The sequence below is a fragment of the Clytia hemisphaerica genome, unplaced genomic scaffold (assembly GCF_902728285.1).
Source record: "Clytia hemisphaerica strain Z4C2 unplaced genomic scaffold, Clytia hemisphaerica genome assembly, whole genome shotgun sequence".
In the NCBI taxonomy this organism is placed as follows: domain Eukaryota; kingdom Metazoa; phylum Cnidaria; class Hydrozoa; order Leptothecata; family Clytiidae; genus Clytia; species Clytia hemisphaerica.
The window spans coordinates 44,520-63,374 of NW_027103553.1; the positions used below are offsets into that span (position 1 = coordinate 44,520).

The window sequence follows — 18,855 nt, forward strand, 5'->3', positions numbered from 1 at the left end:
GCGGTCGCAAACTTACTTACTTATACTGTATCTTACGCCGATATTATCATTACTCTTATATCTTATGCGTTCATATTATCGAAGCTGCTTATCGAATCAAAACACATGATACAAATTATATTATGCATTTTGTACTTGGAAAAAGATAAACCGGCTTTATCCCGATTTATCGGAGTGGTTGGTGGTGGCCCCAGCAGGTCAGCAGGGGCGGGGTCCATTTGCTCGGATCTCGATAGGATAAAGAAATACGAGATATTCCATTTTCAGTCGAGTACTATTGCAAATTAAGAGAAATGCGGGTATTTCGCTTAAATAGGATGAATTATCCTAAATAAGATAAAATCGATAGCTTAGTTAGGAGAAATAGAAGAAAAAGTTGATTTTCTGAACAACTTCAGAGATCCGCGTCTTTTTAACTCTCTGAATCAATTATACTCATAAAGAAGATCATGTTAGGCCAAACGTTAGCTTCTTATCAGCGCGGAGTGAAAAAATATTAAACATTTATCCTATTTTGGATAAAATATACAAATTAGGAGAAATAATGCTTTTGTTACACGCTTTGCCGTATGAAAAATATGAGCGTGAATGAAAAGTGTCGAAGGACGAGAAAGTGTTCATTCTCCTTGACACAAAACCACACAAACGTAAATTGCGCAAATGTGTCTACTACAATAGGATAAGTTTATTTATATCTAAGTTTCTATTTCTTCAAAACATCGTTACGAGCAAAGTTTTTACTAAGAGAGTTTGATGCATAAAATCTGAAGTTTGTCAAAAGTTCAATAACTTCTGAACGCACGCTGACTGATGGATGAGACTTCACAAGCATACTATACTGGCTCCAAATTTCTTAAATATATGCAAAGCTTGACGCGGATCTCTGAATTTGTTCAGAAAATCAACTTTTTCTGCTATTTCTCCTAACTAAGCTATCGATTTTATCTTATTTAGGATAAATCATCCTATTTAAGCGAAATACACGCATTTCTCCTAGTTTGCAATAGTACCTGACTGATTTTTGTGCATTTGTCCATTTCCGAAGTTCGGGCGGGATTTTATGGCGCGCCAAAGCGGAAATAAATACTATCTCTTTAAAACAATACTATCTTCGTTTAAAACATACTATCTTTTTAAAAAAATACTATTTTCGATTAAAACATACTATTTTCGTTCAAAAAATACTATTTTCGTTGAAAAAATACTATTTCCGTTTGAAAAAATACTATTCTCGTTTAAAACATACTATCTTCGTTTAAAAACATACTATCTTTTGTAATGATACTATCTTTTTTTAAACAATACTATCTATTTTAAAACGATACTATCTTTTTTAAAACATACTATCTTTTCGAAAACAGTCTGGAAACGAGGTTGGCACGTCTTGCCTCGCTCATTTTAAAGTTTGCATGCATGACCCGCGCATGGTGGGACGGCGGAATCATGCTTGCTGGATGGGGTCCAATAAGATCAGCAATTTCCTTCCATTTGAACCCTATTGTTTTTAGTGCAAGGACTTGGTCTTCGTTGATATCTTTCAATGGTCTGCCACGAGTAGCCATTTTACTGTCAGTCAGGTCAGATCTTGTAGGGAGCCGGACGTCATCTTGTTATGTTGGTCCTGCATGTGGGCGGATGAGGCCATATAAAATAAACACGAAAAACCAACGCCCATTACACGCCCCTCAAAATGAAAATTACACAAATTTGAATAATCGAGGCAACCTATATTCGAAAAAAGATAGTATTTTTTAAAAAGATAGTATTTTTTTAAAAGATAGTATTTTTTAAACGAAGATAGTATGTTTACAACAAAGATAGTATTGTTTTAAAAAGATAGTATGAAAGATAGTAAAAATAGTATTATTTTTTAAAGATACTATGTTTTAAACGAAAATAGTATTTTTTAAGCAAAAAATAGTATGTTTTAAAAAAGATAGTATGTTTTAAACGAAGATAGTATGTTTTTAAAAAAAGATAGTATGTTTTAAACGAAGATAGTATTGTTTTAAAAAGATAGTATTTATTTCCGCTTTGGCGCGCCATAGGATTTTTCCTTTATTTTCCTTGCAATATTTCTATTCATTTCGAAATTGAACTCGAAAAAAAAATCAACTCATCAATTTAATGGATATTAGTCTCTCTTATTACTTCTTTGGTCATAATTGTGACTATAGTGAATAATTATGGGAAAATTTTTACAGATTTTTAACCCTTTCCGAGATCTGAAATATCTTTCCCTAAAGTAAACTTTCACACCTTTGCACCCTTTGACAGCCTTGAAAGACGTTCACTTATTAGAGGGGTCATTATCCCACCCTGTTTATATCTTCAATCGGAATTTGAGGTCAATGACAACTTGGAGAGAGCTGAGTAATTAGAGGTCATTTGAAGCTTTCTTTTATAATAAATTTAAAACTATTTTCATCATATTTTCTGTACTAAAATAAAAATATCGTAAGGTATAAAACAAAAAATCACAACATTATACAATCAAAAAAGAATATTTACAGAGAAATCTCCACATTCGTACAAACATTTTCGTTTCTTTGTTTCGCGTAGGTATCAGGGAACATACGCTTTCGACAACTGTCGATAAAATTTTATAATATCTATCCGATTTAGTTTGAGTTAAAAACCACTAGCAATGGTACCAAGGGCAATACTATTTTACCAGGAAAAATATATTTTGAAAACAGGTATTTTATAATCTATTATTTTCAAACTGACTTAAAAACATCAGTCTCAAAGTCCTCAGAGTCCCTTAGTATGTTTTTTTATTCTGATAACACTCACTCAACATCCATGTCTAACAGTAAATTCAAGAAGTGCTGCAAGTTACAGTGGATGAAAAAATCACTTTCACGTCAGTTTACTGTTGTCCTGTTATGCTGATGGATAGTTTGGCAAAAAGTCGAATCGTCAATTTCGTTTCCTACTATTGATTTTGAAATTCCGTAAAGAGTAGCAGGAAACTTTATAAAAATCTATACTTGGTTGCTTGTTAATTATCATATATGTAGGATATAAATACAAATAATTATTTTTGATTTTTGATTCTACCCTATTTGTTTTGTTAACAAAATAATCATTGTTGTAATTAACTTTAGTTGTCACGTTTGATGATTAGTAATTCTTACCACTGGGTTCTGATATTCCAATATCTTCTGTTTCATATCAACGTTACGTGTTTTACGTTTCAAAATGTGCCATCGTTTCCTGAGAGATAAATTTAACAAGTGTAAACTTTAGAGGCTGAAATAAGATTAAAAGTATAATATAAAATTTACAATCCTAGACAGAGAATTTTTGAGCTTTTGAATCTTTACAGCCCTGATAAAAATACATACACATTCAAGGGAAGGGTGGTAACTGTGGTTTAATCATCTATCACCTGTCAATCAGCTTACCTTCAGAATAGGCTGAGTCAGCGATAACAAGATAAAGTATTTTTTGGTACAGATTTTCTTTATCACCGAGTAGTTGAGAGATTTCGGTTGTTCCCATCTCAAGTTCATCATCTTCGTTATCTTGCATCATCTGTGACAGTGGAGAGAGAGAAGAAGAAAGTCTCACCCTTTGTTGCTACTTGTAGATCTCTTAAATAAATTTCGGTGACATTAGACACTTATTTTTGAGCCTGCTACTTTTAAGATGGTTAATTCAACCAAAATTATTTTCATTTTTCATACTATTTTTGCTCTAATACCTGCCCGTCTGAGAAGTTGATTTCTTAAGAAAAATGAACCTAAATCAGGGAAAACAAATTTTTCAAACTCTGACCATTCATTCAAACTGGATGAAACAAAAGAAATGAAATAAACCCTTGAAATTCATGATAAGCACCATTACAATGTCTTCTATAGACCAACAGCTGATTGGTTGAGAGTGACGTATTGACTGATTTTACGTCACTTACAACCAATCAGCTGTTGGTTCCGTGATGTAATGTCAGAAGACATTGCAAAGGTGCATATCATGAATACACACCTGTACATGTCGGTACACCTTGATAAAAAGATCCATTCCCAACTCATTTTCTAAAGCCATTCTTGATTCCTCGATTCGTGAAAACAGATTTTCTCGATCACCTCCGTCTGTTTGGAGGACATTCTTTTGATTTTTATTTGATACCTCTGCAAATGAAAAGATCAATCAAAGTTAGCTCATAATCTTAAAATATCCCATGTGACTTGAAAATGAGTGACCAAGAAGTACACAATCCTTCAAGAAAACGTAAAATGCTGATTCATCATGTCGGTAATTGGATGTTTACTGAGAGTTGAAATAAAGCCTTGAAGTAATGAAACTTTCATTTTCTAATGCAAGGGGGTTTGACAGGGAAATGAAGCCTTGAAGTACAGAAACTTTTCATTTTCTAATTCAAGGGAGTTTGACAGGGAACCTTCATCATCTCTTTCTTCTTCCCATTCATCATCTTCATCTTCATCCTCTTCATTGTTCTCTTGTTCGTTCGCTTGCCCATTCTCCATTGTCACTGAAATGAAGGATGAATAAATGAGTAACTCCAATAAGAGATAAATTTTCGCGGATTTGGGTGTCATCAGTAAAATTAAGTCCCAATGGAAATTTAGAAAGGTCTTATCCGCGAAATTGTTTTTGAACAAAACTTTAAAAATGTCAAATAACTACTTTTAAAATGTAAATTGGCATCAAAGAAGTCCAAATAATTTCGTAGCCGTATTGTATAAGGGTTGCGAAGCGATCCAGACTCCACCTCAATTCGCAAGTTGCTAGCAAAATAAGAGACACTCTAAAAATCCCTCTAATAAAGCCGCTATAGAGACAGGGTCGTAAGAGCCTTAATGCCAAACACACCACATAATCCACGGCGGCACAACACCCGCCGCCGCCCGCGCATCGCTCCTTTTTTCCTTCTAGTTATTCTAGTGTAAATGGTGCCTTAATAAAATCGAACGATATTCGTCGAATGATCGAACATTTTTATTCAAATCACGAATCGTCTGTCGAAATCATCAAAAGATAAAAATAAAACAAAAACAAAAATGTACAAAGATGGTTTGTTGGTTCTTGGGCAGTTTTGATTTAATTCTTGACAAATTCGACAAATTTGATTACCTCCGTACTTCTTTATCATTGAATATCCACTTGATTTTGCAAGGTAAGTTTCGTTCACTAAAAGAGCACTCCTTCCGCCCGCGCGACTTGCAAAAACCTCTCATTGATTGACCTTATTTGATATATGATACTTGCTGTTAAAAGTCGAGGGATGATGAAGATCCTTTCTGTCACCGTTCAAACTAATTTTTTTTCATTTAACAGCAAAATAAACATTTAAAACCGAAGAACCACTGCTTAGATTGCTTAGATGCGTGCCGCCCGCACGGCAATCTGATCAACTTCAGATTCTAAGTCCATGTTTCGGCTTCCGGTTATTTTTTTGCTGTTCACTGCTAGGGTACACCATTTTAAAACGGCATTTTTCGCAGTCCTAGCTACCAAACCGAGAAAGTTTTCGTGGCTTTAAGCCAAACCATTCAAGGTCATTTTGATAAAATCATCGGTTTGAAGATGTGATTTATATAGCAAATTTCATAGCAAATTTTCGCTTGGGATAGAAGTTAAAGGTACTTGCACAATATAGCAAAACTGCTTCGCTCATAACCAAATAATTTCGTCCGTAAGAGTGTATTATTATTATCAGGTTAGTCGAGAAACCACATTTTCGATTTGTAAACTCATTTTCGATTGCCAGCATGACGACAGCTGCCAAGAACAGTTGTTGGAAGTGAGTCAATTAAAACGATAAAGTGCGTGATTAATACGATGAATATCCGACTTACTGTTGTTGTTGATTGTAGCTTCTTTAGCTGAAACATAAAAATGGTACTTTTAAAAAGAAGAGGAAAACTGAAAATTAACAACGAGAATGTGTTCGTACTATTTGAATATCATTTAAAATTTAATATTTTTCGAAAGAAAATCTTAAACAATAAAGACATACCTGCAGTTTTACCAAGGACATTTCTCATGGATTCCAACATGCTTTCATAATCATCAAATTCGTCATCATCGTCTGCGTCCGCTTCAGCATCAGAAACTTCTTCTTCTTCATCTTCCTCCTCCTCTTCCTCCTCCTCTTCATCTTCATTCGCTTCTCGGTTATCTTCTTCTTTAACATCTTTTACCTCAGACTCTTGTTTATCACTGGAAGAAAAAACTTTTCATAACACACGTGTGAACAAAAAAAATCAGAACCTATTTTGACGTCATTTTCCATATGGCACAGCCGAATAACTCTATAAAAAAGCTTCCCTTCAAATGATGCTTCCTGACAGCTACTTGACAGGGGCGTTTATTTGAGGGGGCGTTTATTAAAAATTCTTCCTTTAAGAAGGGGCGTTTATTCAAGGGGCGTTTAAGAAGGGGGCGTTTATTCGAAGTTATACAGGAAGAGTATTAGAGACTAAGAGGGCTTCCCGTAACATAAGTTTACCTGGCATGTTCTTCGGAGTTTTCCTCGTCTTCTTCTATGACGTCATCAAGGGCTGCTGGTCGGAGGTCTGGTAACGAACATGTTCGTAGTAACTGCGAAAAAAGTAAAGTGACGATAACAGTCTATATAGAAGTACAGTAGGTTTTTGCTCATCCTCTGACGAAAAAGTCTCTTATAGTAAACTATTTAGGAAGTATATCTATATAGAGGTCTGCCAACCAGGCTAATGAAAAGTTATGTTGGTGTAGAAAGCAACAAAAATTTCGTTAATGGACGATCAATAATCTGTTGAGGTGATTTCTACATTCATTAATACATAAAATGTTAATTTGCATAAGAAGACAAAGAAGCAAGTTAGAAGAATTTCAAAAATGTTTAAAATTAAATAATCTTTTCAGTGAATCTATCACTGAGACTTCACTCTACCTTTTTCTCTTTGATATCATAACTTCCACTTTGTAATCCAAATGATCGATTCGGCGTATGGAACGAACTGAAGCAAGAATAAATGGAGGGAAAGAACTTACTGTCAATAGCAGTGAAGAAATGGAATGATCAAAAAATGTGTTCAAGTGTAAGCCAAGAGAATAAAGCATCGTTTATGATGTATCTTCTTCTTGCATTAAAAAATTATTTTTTTGATTACAGAAAGATGTTTACATGAGGTTTGATTTAAATAATTGCTTCCGTTTAAGATAATTAACAGTTGAATGTTATCTCTCCATCTTGTACAAATTGCATTCTTTATCGAAACGGGAAAACATTTGCCGGTTTCGAGTTGACGAGTAAGTATAAATCCCAGTATATAAAAAGACATATAATAAGTCAAGAGAATTGGGCTCTTCCAGAAAATGTCCGTACATGTGCGGTGGAGGATACATTGTCCGGAGGGTAGCGAAAAATCATCAAAATTTGCTATGTCCGGGAGTAATTTGGGGGGTCAACTGATGCTTGTCCGGGGGTAAAACCCGTTCTTCGAGGGGCCAAAAGTAACTTTGTTCGGGGGGGGGGGGGTTAATTGTTAAATCCTCCACCCCCCCCCATATTCAAAGTTTTTTCCGGAAAAGCCCAATGAGTGTGCTTGACAGTAAAAAATTGTGGAGTATCAATGTGTTACTAACCACTCTTCCTCAGACATTTCAACACTACTGTCTCCACTTGTTTCGTGTCTTGATTGCGTGTCAGTTGGTGATTTGTTCACTTCAATATTTGAAAGCTTCTCTGGAGTCGATTCGGGAGGTTTTTGAGAAACTGAATAGCAAAAAGAGTTTGACAAGGTATATAAGTTAAAGGCAAAATAATGCCCATTTATCATTTGTGAGTGGTTAAACATTTGATTGCACTTTGGCAACCCTGTCTCCGTGTCTCAGGTCAATTTGGTCCTGATGAGAAGCCAGGTGGAAAACCAGCTATCCCACACTCTTATTCAAATTTAATACTACGGTTGACACTCTCTAAAAGCCAACTTTCTATTATTCGAGAGACTCCCCGTATTCGATGGAATTGAAAGTACATGTTTCCTTGAGAAACTCTCAAAAAACGGCGCTCTACCGTCCGTCAACTGCTCTAACTTGGGACGATTGGTCAAAACATGGGACTGTTGATATTCTGGCCTGTATTTTCACTTACTGTTAAATCTCTTTGAGAACAAATTTGTTTTGATAGCTCCACCAAGTTTATCAATCATATTTTTCTGTCACAACATGTCACGATAACTTTCACTGATAGCGCGCCCTTTTTAATTTTTTTTGTTTTCATTCAAAATGACCGGGCGCCGATTGGAGAATTAGAGAATGCCCACCGCCTAGCCGCCTAACTAGCTATCGCCCGATGGGATTAACAAATAACGAGTGTGTAACTTGTCACGCGAGTGACGTCAAACGCCCCATCGTTTTGCCACTAATTTGGTCTTTTTCGTTCCAGACATTCGCGTGTGTTCCACTACGGATTTTTTTCATATTTCGATTTAAAAGCTTACTCGGTGCGAAAGAGAAATCGGGTATTTTCTAATACGCCGTTCATTAATTCAAATCAAATGACTTTGGAGATTCGGTGAAATGGTGTCCGAATTGCCGTCCCATGTTTTGTCAGATAGTCCCAAGTTAGAGCAGTTGAAAGTACTATTCGACACTTTATGATTTGATAGACTCCCGTTTTCGATGAAAATTCTCTTGAGGGATTGTGTTAAGTGTAAATAGACCTTTATGAAAGAGTTTCTAATTCCTATTTATATGCTTAAATTAGGATTTCGAAATCCGATTCCCCAACACAGAACTAATTGTTTTCCGTAACACATTCGATATTTATCCTGATCCGCTTTTAAATTGATCGAATCTATCCATCTTATATTTTGCTCTCTATCATTCGATTTACTTCGTGCGTATCGAATTAGGGGAATTAGGGGAATGATCAATCTGCTATAATACAACACTATACGTTCACACGTATTCGATGAATGTCTGATTCCCCTTGAAAATCGAATTAGAGGTTGTCAACTGTATCTAACATCCTGGTTGAAGGTGTGGTCTCGTCATTATAATCATAAGATGACTCACAATACAGGTGATATTCTTTAGGTTTTAGTACACGTTCTACTGTAGTTTAAGGATCAGAGCTGGTGAAAGTTCACCGTAACACTACAGGGTTATACGGGGTTATATCATCCACATAGTAAGAACGCAAAAGAATTCCAGATTTTTGCCATCTCCTCCGGGGATCCCCTTGTACAGAGAACAATAGAAATGACGTTATTTAAACAATAGACGTACGCTTTTGCTAAGCCCTTCTCTCCCCCTTCACTGTGTACGTACTATATGGATGACCTCTACTCTGGCTGACAATTCACTACCCAAAACAAAACAAAAGAATTTAAAGATTAACAAATATTAAAATCAAACAGTACCTCCATCAGACCAAGCATTTTTGACAGTCTTTTCATTCGTTTTATCTTCAACAGAAACTTCTGTCTCAACCTTGTTATCAGAAATCTCAATCACTTCAAGATCGTCTACTTCGAACTTTTCTTTCTCGGACCCCTGATTGGTTGATTGCGTCACTTCTAGCTTTTCATTGGCTGATTGTGATGTTGGCTCTTGTTCTTTGTTTTCATTAGAAGATAATTTTTGCAGTTTCTTCGAATCTGTTGAGCCGTCTTGGTTTTCGTTGTTCAATGTCTTTTCTTGTCTAATTGGAGAAACTTCACCACGTTTAGAGTTTTCTACATCATTTTTATCAACTGATAAAACAATGGTTTTGTTACTATTTCCTCCAATGTTTGGTATACTGCTTTTGTTCGCTGAGTGTTCAAGCGTTATAGTTTCGCCTTGTTTCGGAATGTCCTTGTTCAAGATTATTGTCTCTCCTGGTTTAGCTACGTCCCTTTTATTTTCTATAGTAATTGTTTGTCCTGGTTTCGGGACATCCTTAGAATCAATATTATTAATGGTCATAGTTGGTATTTGTGTTCCGAGTAGATCCATATCATGGAGTTTGGAAACGAATTGCGTTTTGCCTTGATTATCCCAACCTTTTCTCGGTTCGTTCTTGTCTTGATTTACAAAACTTTGCTCGACTTCGTTTTTGATGGTTGGTTCGATTACGCGGGTCGCTGAAACAATGAAATAACATTAAACACATTATCGAACAAGTCAATTCCAAACTTAAAAGCTTTTGACAACTAAAGAAGAATTAGACCCCGGGGGGCGAGGTACTAGGGTTGCGAGCTGACGGGGGGATGCCGCCCGACTTTCAAACTTTGGACCCTTACTGGGACTAAAAAGGGGAAAACAAAGGACATTTTTTGGAATTTTACGACCCTTAGCGGAACAAATTTGATCAATTTTGACCAAATTTCGACCCCCCCTGGAATTAGACTCTAGCTCTTTATCTTGACCAATGAAAGTATAATGATATCAAGATGAGAACGAAAACCAACTCTCTTCTCGATCCCTACCTGAACAAAGTGTTTAGTCCAGAGTTAGGTCAGTATACAGGGAGCTCACGTCTATATTATAATACGGTGATTTTAAAGGTGAATTCTCCAGCAAAATTCTCACACCAAACATTAAACATGCTATAGTGATTTTTTCAAGCCCACGACACTTTTTGCTTTTTGTTTCTACTCGCCACGTGGAGGGTAGTTTATTGATTTACCTTCCATAGCTGATGCAGTGATTTCAAGTGGAATATTTGCAAACGATGGGATAGCATTTTTATCGGCTGCTCCCCATGCTTTTCGACGAATATTTTCTCGCTTCTGTGGTTTTACCAAGTTGTGAATTTCACCCTATTAAAAAGGATTTTGAAGAGCTATTTCACCGGCATGACTTAAATTCATTTCAAAATGAAATTGAATTTCATAGAGCGATAGACTTATGTACGACATAAAAGGACTAAGAAAAAAAAGGGGCTAAATTGATTGATTGTGACCTTCGGATAGACTTCAGTACAACATGGAAGTTATATTACCTCTGACAAGGATCTGAAAAGTTTGGGTTGACCAACCTCCCTCATTGCCGTTTCCATACCAATTGACGGAACGGCAATCTCTTTCTTTTCTTCTAAAAGAAAAAATGGAAAAACATAAAATCTTCGGATATTAGTGATTTTCGCGTTTTAGCCAACTGCACAAACCAAAAAATGAATCCAAGTAAAAATATCTAAACAAATTACACGTTTTTTTTAAGAAACTAGTTTTACCAAGCAGCCTCAATGTTTCTTAAGAAATCGACCTTTTGAGCCTTAAATGTTTCTTACATGTTTCTAAACTTGACATAATCAGCCTCATGGAAGACTGGATTGGAAGGTTCTTAAAAAAAAACCTAATTAAAAAATGTTATTTTCTCATTCTCAGTCTTAGCATGTTTCTTAGTTTTTAGGCATTCTAAACCTCATGTTTCTTAAAAGTGTGTTTCTTAAAAAAACAAAAAAAAATGTGTAGTACATTTCGCTTGAACCAAAAGTTTTCAAACCTTTTTTATTGTCCTCCCTCTTTGGTGGTTGGTAAACTTGGGGCGTTGGAGAGGCGCGACAGCTGAAACAGAAAAAATGTTAACGTTGTAAGATTTGAAAGAAGAAAGCCGTGAGTGCATCCAGTTCGTTATTTTCATCCCCACTGGCCGAAAAAATCCTACCGGGCCTGTGAGAAGGGGGTGTGTGTATGCATCATTTGATAGCATCAATGGAGGGTCCAGACTCGTTGTTAAATTTTTTCGGAACGGCTCTGAATATTCAAATAATATCTAGCATCTATTAGAGTGAATGCGAAAAGACTTACTTCTCTCGCTCTTGTCTCCACTTTTTCTAGAAAAGCAAAAAAATAAATATGTTTAAAGGAAATTGTGCCTTTGTCAAGTCAATGAAACCTTGACTCTAAAACTTAAAATCGAAGAACTTTGAGATCCGGAAAAGGTAAGTGAAAAACAAACCATTCTCTCCATTCTGTCTTTTTCTACTTGTTTTTCAATTTGTTGGCGTCTCTTTTCCAATTGCTCTTTAAGCATGGCTGCTCGACGGTCCGCTTGTTCCTAACAAAAAATAATCGAAATATAAAAGTGTTATTCTCTAGTCTCTGGAAACAACTACTAAATATTGTAATGGTATTCGTTCCTAAAGGTAGAGCAATTTCCCTTTGAAGCAATTTAATTTTTTTAGCATTTATTATTGTTCGAGGTAAGAGATGAAAGTCGACATATGATAACTAGTTCAAAACAAGACTTTGAGCAGCAGTTTGGTAAGCCTATTCACCTTCAATTCTTGAATCTTCCTTCTTCTGGCATCAGGATCGACCTTTGGATCTCCTGCAACCGAAACTTTATTGTTGGAAGAAGGTCGATCCACTGAAGGGGTATTCCCTCGCATGATTTGACGATCCTTGTAATTCTGTTTACGAATCTGTTCCAACTGTCGCAAATATTCCTTTTCAAAACAAGAAAAATATCCTTCAAAGTCTACCGAGAAATTTTGCTATATTACTTATTCAAATAACATTATGGACTAAATCAGTTGCGATCTCCGATAAATCTGGACTATTTCAAAGCTAGACGAAGTTAATCAGCGAAAAATTGAACTCACGGCTTCTTGAGGATTTCTGGCACCTGGATGAATAGGTGGGCGTGATACCACAGGTTTTTCCTTCTTCACTAAAAAAGGTGTTTGTTACTAAAGGGTAATAACTAACTTCGACTTATTTGGTGAAATAGATATTGCCAATAGTCAGTGACATGACAATGAAATGTGTGGATACCTTGAAAAATGAATCGCTAATCCAGGCTACTCAGCCAAAAATAAGTTGAAAATTTCCCTAAAACGCCATTTTTTGTCAAAATAGTATTAAGGCTGAAAATCAATATCAAAAGTTTCGCGTGGATTTAATTTCGCGAATCTCAGGCGATTAAGCGAGTTTATTTTCGCGAAAACGCAAAATCGCAAAATCGAATTCGTGAAAATTAATCCGATTAAAGCAATATTATACTTACTTCTATTTTCATGATAATCAAGAATTGGGTTCTAAATTTGAGAGAATTGAGAATTATTATACTCACTTACTTGTTTCAAAGGATACAAACAAAACAACCCAGTGAAGCAAAAATAGGGCAAAATATCATACGGAGAGTTAATTACCTTACCTTTTTGCTCCGGCCTAGGAGCCTTAAATTCTCTCTCGTCCGACGACGACGGTCAAGACATTTTTTGTTTGTTTATCTAATCCGATGATCTATTCCGATTTAATAAAAACGGATTATCTGGATTTCGATAATATTGTGATTTGATTCGCGGAAAGTATTTAGAAAAAGATGGCTGCCGAAAGTGGGCTAGCTGACTGTGGGCAAATCTCAGTGAAAAATTGATCATTTTCATCATTATTCATGATGTTTTGGACATGATTTATGAGAAGTTTGATGCATACTGGTTCTCTTACAATGTGGAAAGACTTTGGAGAAATTTTGGCCATGAATTGTCAGCTGATCTAACTTCTCTTCTAGACGCACAAAACCATAAAACTCTGTAAGTAACTTGGAAATGAAACTTTCAAACACACAGCCATTGGAATTCAAAAGAGAATACTAAAATTACAACATTACAGTGCAAATTTGAAAACGATCTGAGTAATTTTTATGGTGTTATGTGTATGGCTGAAAATGATCCTGTTTTGTACTGGCGACCGTTCCTTTTGATTTTTCAAACCCGACATAGATTTTTTACAAACATATCACTATGAGAATTCAATAAATGATACTAAAACACAATTCCTGTGTAAATTTGAACAAGATTGGAGAAATCTTCATAGTGTTATGGCTGAAAATGATCGTTTTTGGACTTTTTCGTAATTTCATCGCGACTGGTGACCGTTCCTTTTGATTTTTCAAACCCAACACAGATTTTTTACAAACATATCACTATGAGAATTCAGTAAAGGATACTAAAAACACAAATCCTGTGGAAATTTGAACAAGATTGGAGAAATTTTCACAGTGTTATGGCTGCTGAAAATGATCGTTTTGGACTTTGTCGTAAATTCATCGCGGCTGGCAACCGTTCCTTTTGATTTTTCAAACCCGACACAGATTTTTTACAAACATATCACTATAAGAATTCAGTAAAGGATACTAAAACACAATTCCTGTGTAAATCTGAACAAGATTGGAGAAATTTTCACAGTGTTATGGCTGAAAATGATTGTTTTGGACTTTGTCGTAATTTCATTGGCTGGGGCGACCGTTCCTTTTGATTTTTCAAACCCGACACAGATTTTTTACAAACATATCACTATAAGAATTCAGTAAAGGATATTAAAACACAATTCCTGTGTAAATTTTAACAAGATCAGAGAAATTTTCACAGTGTTATAACTGAAAATGATATTTTTTGGACTTTGTCGTAATTTCATTGGCTGGGGCGACCGTTCCTTTTGAAGATTTTTCAAACCCGAAACAGGTTTTTTCCAAATATACCACTATTTATTACATTCACACTATTGTACCATTTTATTTGGTTTATCCTACTCTCCTCCAAGTATTTTCCCAACAGAAAAAATAATGCTTAGCTACTAAAAGCCGTGGCCTTTAATTTAGGCTATTTTTCTCTTCAAAATTTTATCCGGACAATCAAATCAACGGCGCATCATGGCTTCACTATCCAGGTTTATATATACTTTTTTATAAAGACTTTAATACTAATTGACTTTAACATATTTATACAATTACTTATTTTATTATAATCATGCAATAAATATCATCCATTTATTTATATTTTTATAACTATCTTATATTTTATTTTACAATTTTAGTAGGTCCACATCAGTATTTTACTGCATTGTATATTTTACAAAACTTAGACCTTCTTTACCAAATAATTAATAATAATAATAATAATATTGGGAAGTTTAGAATAAAAAAATTTATAAGAACTTGGAAATTTTGACTCCCAAAACGTTTATCTCCTTTAGCTCCAATTTTGAACTTTTTAGTCGAGGATGAGTGGGGGGGGTGGGGTTGGTTCTTTAGGCAAGAAAGTGCGCGTGTAATCACTTAGAAGAGCTAAACTTTCAGCTGGTTCATTTATATTCGTTAAGATTATTTCTCATAGTCGCTCTGCAATAGAATTATTACTTTGCTTTCTGATCTGTTCTGATTAGTAGTTTGTGGGCAACGTTCTAACACAACTAACTCAACAACTCATCTTTCACATCTTTTAATCTCTTAAGCCGGAGCTTCCAGCGCAGCTGGTTTATTTCTTTTCGCACAGGACATTGTTGGTGTTAATTTTGGGGTTTCAGTGGATTAATGTTAAAAAAGGCCGGTGTAGTAAGTGCCAAAATTTAGCACTTTTCAAGTTTTAACAGTTTTACTCGATTTAATTTGATTGAAGTATATTTAGAAGAAAATTATTGATTTTTCTGCTCTTTATCCAGACTAAGGAAAAAGCATCGATTAATTAGAAATGAACGTTAGGGAAGCCGATTTGGTGATCTTTCAAAGTTTTGGTGTTATTTACGGCTCTAATTGGCATAGGGTTAAAAATTAGCAGTGGCCGATTAAAGGCGGGTGTAAACTTAAACCTTTTCTTGACTTACATGATGACGTGGACCAGCTAAGGCTTCCGACACACGTGCTTTATTTGCAGCAGCTTCTTCTTTACGTCTCCAAAAATCGTCCAACATTCTTGCTTTCTCCTTCTTCTCTCTCTCTCATCATCCTCACTGTTCTCTTTTTTAACGGCACCGAGACTGAAAAGAAAATGTCATTAGTTAAATACATATAAAAACATTTCTGACATTATGTATTTATATCGTTCCGAAAAGAAACTAAACAATCATGTAAATTTTTAAGAACGACTTGAGTCCAAACATCCACCAAATAGAAGGGCTTTATTCTCTTACGTGACGTGCGAACATATTCTGAGCGAAGAAGATTGATTTTTTCAAATCAATAATAACAAAGAAACAAAAAAGATTAAAAGACAACGATGCAAATTGAGTTGACAAACTTTTTGCGGTGAGCTTGGTGTTCTTGCTCTGCCCAAGCATGAAGAGGTTGTTGATCAGGTTTTTCATCAGGTTCGATATATCTCTTGTTCTTCACGACCACTTTATCTTCAGCTTTTGGCTGGTATTTCTTCATCTTATCTTTCTGATGAAAAGATAAAGTGAAGAAATTGATGATTAGAATTGAGACGCACTCGCTCAGAATCTGAGGGTCAATTTGTATAGCTTTCTGTCCTTAAAAGGATAGTCATCATGATAGAAATATAGACTACTTACTTGATTGCTTGATGTACAAATTATCGCATATATTGAAATATTGGCGAAAACATTTGTGTTATTTTTTAAGAATTTGGTTACTTTACAACTTTTTCACCAAATCCTGGTGATGATTCAATGATTCTAAAAGCATACCAGATTCCGTGACAGCAATACAAAAAGACGAATACGCAACAACTTTATTGTTACACTTCAACTCGTATCCTCACTGATAATAAATAAAATACATAAGGCCTTTACCTCGTCTGTACCAAGAACATTTTTCCATCCGCCTTCCCTTGCACGATTAATGTTGGCTGCTTGCTGTTTTTCCCATCGTTGTTTCTGCACCTTCTTGATGTGTTCGTGATATTGTTTCTCTTGAGCCAGTACTTCTTTCCTTCGACGCTCTCTCGCATCAACTGCCTTCTTTTCTGCACTTCGTACACCCTAACAAGAGACAGAAGAATAATTTCTTTACCCTGTTACAGTTCAAGGCAGAAATCAGTCACATCCGCTAACATCTTTTATAAAGTTTTTCTAGAGCTTTATAGGTGGTATAAATGTTAGGTACTTTGTTCCAAATTTGCACGTTTATTTAGTGATGCTTGTTACGAATCGAGCCTACTAATACTATGAATGACAAGCAAAAACAAAAACATTTGTTTGGTATCTGACAATACCTGAGCATTTGCAGGTTTCTTCTCCACTCTTTTGTAAGGAGCCATCGATGGTGGTTTTCTAAAAAAATGTTAATAAATTCAGAACTAGTTCATGTTCTCGCACAGGCCAATTGGTTCATTTGATTTCATTATTGTATTATCTTCAAAGTAAATTGTACATGAATTGACTGTCTCACCTTTCGGCTGGTTTCTTAGCAACCGACACACCATAAACAGATACCAGGTCACCATGTCGTTTCGCTTAAAAACAGTAGTAAGAAGAGTATTTTCGAGGATCATTGATTCTAAAGATATGGCTGAGAGAATCCAAATCATAACAGTAAAAAAATTCTAAAGACAGTTGACAGGATATAGTATTACATTTACCAGGGACGATCTTTTTGACAGGGCCAGCAGCAGCTGATGGAGGCCTTCCAGCAACACCAGCACGTGAAGGCTTTGGTTGTCGATGTAAGACAGTATGACTAAATTCTTCTTCGACCTCCTGAAACAGATGTCAATTGAAAAAGTTGAATTCAACCCAGTATTTCTTTTGAAAAATCTTAAAATAATTAGGACCAAGTTAATGATGTTTCTATTGCTTACCTCAGGAGAAAGGAATTTAGAGATTCTTTGCTGTATAATTGGTTTCTTCAACAAGGTGTTGATGGATGGTCGATCACTTTAAAAATATGACAATGAAGAAACTTTCATAATCAAAACTTCCCACTTTTTATTCCAAAACAACATAAACAACTTTTCTCTTTTACCTTTTTACTTTTACCTTCAAAAAAGTAAGCTGATGTGAAATTTTTCAGGTAAAACCTGCAATCTGCCATTTTTTGAGTGTATACGTCGCATGGAAGCAAAATTCAAATAATGCAATATTGACTTACGCATATCAAGAAGGGAACAAACATATTTCAGATAAATAATTAAACTTCAAAAGTTATCTTACGATGGTGATCTTTTGAAACAGTGTGCCACAAGTGAGCGTAATTCGTATGAATATTTCGGTGGGACAGGTGGATACGAGCCCCTAAATACAAAAAAAATCAAATGATAAAAATTAGGCAGATCCTCAAAATTTCGAGGATAATATATTGCTCATTCAAAATGGTTTTAAAAATGAAGAATCAAACTTACCTGCAAATCTTCAAGACCAAATTTTTCATATTACCAGCCTCAAACTAAGAAAATAAGGAAAACTTTACTATGGTACGTCACTCTGAATTGAAGCCAGTTATTTTTGCCAGAAATGTAATAGGAAAACACAAATTATTACCGCATGTTTCAAAGTTGCCAATTCATACAAAACACACCCAAGACTCCAAATGTCACTAAAAGAGAATAAAGATAACTTTAGGGGAATAGTTTGGAGATAAATACATAAAACGAATAGGATAAGACAAAGATGCAGTAACAGACGCTACCAGTAGTTTTGAATCATGAACTAGTTTCACAGCAAAATTTCACTAAATCTAAATTCGTAGAAAAAATAAATATTGAAAGCTTTTCAAAAAGACAAAATATTGTTAATATTAGAAAAAAAACATCAAAAAATTGAATAAACTATCAAAAAAATTTAGTTTTAAATTTTTACACAACCTCAACACTTCTTATTTTTAACCTTTTATTATTGTAGGGGCGATTTTCCACGATTTCTGGTGATAAGTAATATGGAGTTCCAATGCATGTCCTGGCAAGTTCCATTGTGCTGAAATTCAATGAATGATATTCTAAAGCTCTGAAATACGATGAAGTTATACTAAAACCTTTTAACTTTTGGAAGAAAGTTAACACTAGTAGCAATGAAAATTATATCTACATACTTTTTAAGCACCCTTGCTATTCCGAAATCGCCAAGCTTCACTATGTGATGTCGTGTCAGGAAAATATTCTGTAAAACATTCAATAAAAATTAATCGAAAGCCTAACCCCCTTCAAAAGTACCATTGTTGGATATTTGGTTTTGA

General features: G+C 35.1%; 2 protein-coding genes across 2 annotated transcripts in view; both read right to left on the reverse strand.

Moving 5' to 3' along the window:
- Positions 1-2,791: 2,791 nt before the first annotated feature.
- Positions 2,792-15,681, reverse strand: LOC136800345 (serine/threonine-protein kinase Nek1-like). The gene is made up of 18 exons (XM_067056979.1): positions 15,552-15,681; positions 12,955-12,985; positions 12,551-12,618; positions 12,224-12,394; positions 11,905-12,003; positions 11,754-11,779; positions 11,449-11,510; positions 10,946-11,037; positions 10,631-10,763; positions 9,381-10,085; positions 7,600-7,729; positions 6,905-6,971; positions 6,479-6,570; positions 5,987-6,189; positions 4,406-4,498; positions 3,991-4,136; positions 3,411-3,540; positions 2,792-3,219 (listed from the first exon to the last, which is right to left on the reverse strand). The coding sequence occupies exons 1-18, from the start codon at positions 15,636-15,638 to the stop codon at positions 3,200-3,202; spliced, it is 2,355 nt and encodes a 784-aa protein (XP_066913080.1). The 5' UTR covers positions 15,639-15,681; the 3' UTR covers positions 2,792-3,199.
- A 249-nt stretch (positions 15,682-15,930) lies between these two features.
- The window catches only part of LOC136800405 (serine/threonine-protein kinase Nek1-like), a 10,966-nt gene continuing 8,041 nt past the window's right edge, over positions 15,931-18,855 (reverse strand). Inside the window, exons 2-9 of the mRNA XM_067057064.1 lie at positions 18,026-18,069; positions 17,838-17,918; positions 17,486-17,561; positions 17,267-17,384; positions 17,077-17,140; positions 16,901-16,958; positions 16,479-16,667; positions 15,931-16,107 (exon numbers count right to left, since the gene is read on the reverse strand). Coding sequence (XP_066913165.1) covers positions 15,931-16,107; positions 16,479-16,667; positions 16,901-16,958; positions 17,077-17,140; positions 17,267-17,384; positions 17,486-17,561; positions 17,838-17,918; positions 18,026-18,069 — 807 coding nt within the window. The remainder of the gene's footprint in view (positions 16,108-16,478; positions 16,668-16,900; positions 16,959-17,076; positions 17,141-17,266; positions 17,385-17,485; positions 17,562-17,837; positions 17,919-18,025; positions 18,070-18,855) is intronic.

Excerpts from the sequence above, each read along its gene's own strand:
- LOC136800345 (XM_067056979.1), bottom strand. The coding sequence starts at position 15,638 with ATGTTGGACGATTTTTGGAGACGTAAAGAAGAAGCTGCTGCAAATAAA. Across the intron at positions 12,986-15,551 it reads TAGCTGGTCCACGTCATCAT|AACCCAATTCTTGATTATCA; the intron begins GTAAGTCAAGAA and ends TCTCAAATTTAG. Across the intron at positions 11,780-11,904 it reads AAGACAGAATGGAGAGAATG|AAAAAGTGGAGACAAGAGCG; the intron begins GTTTGTTTTTCA and ends TTGCTTTTCTAG.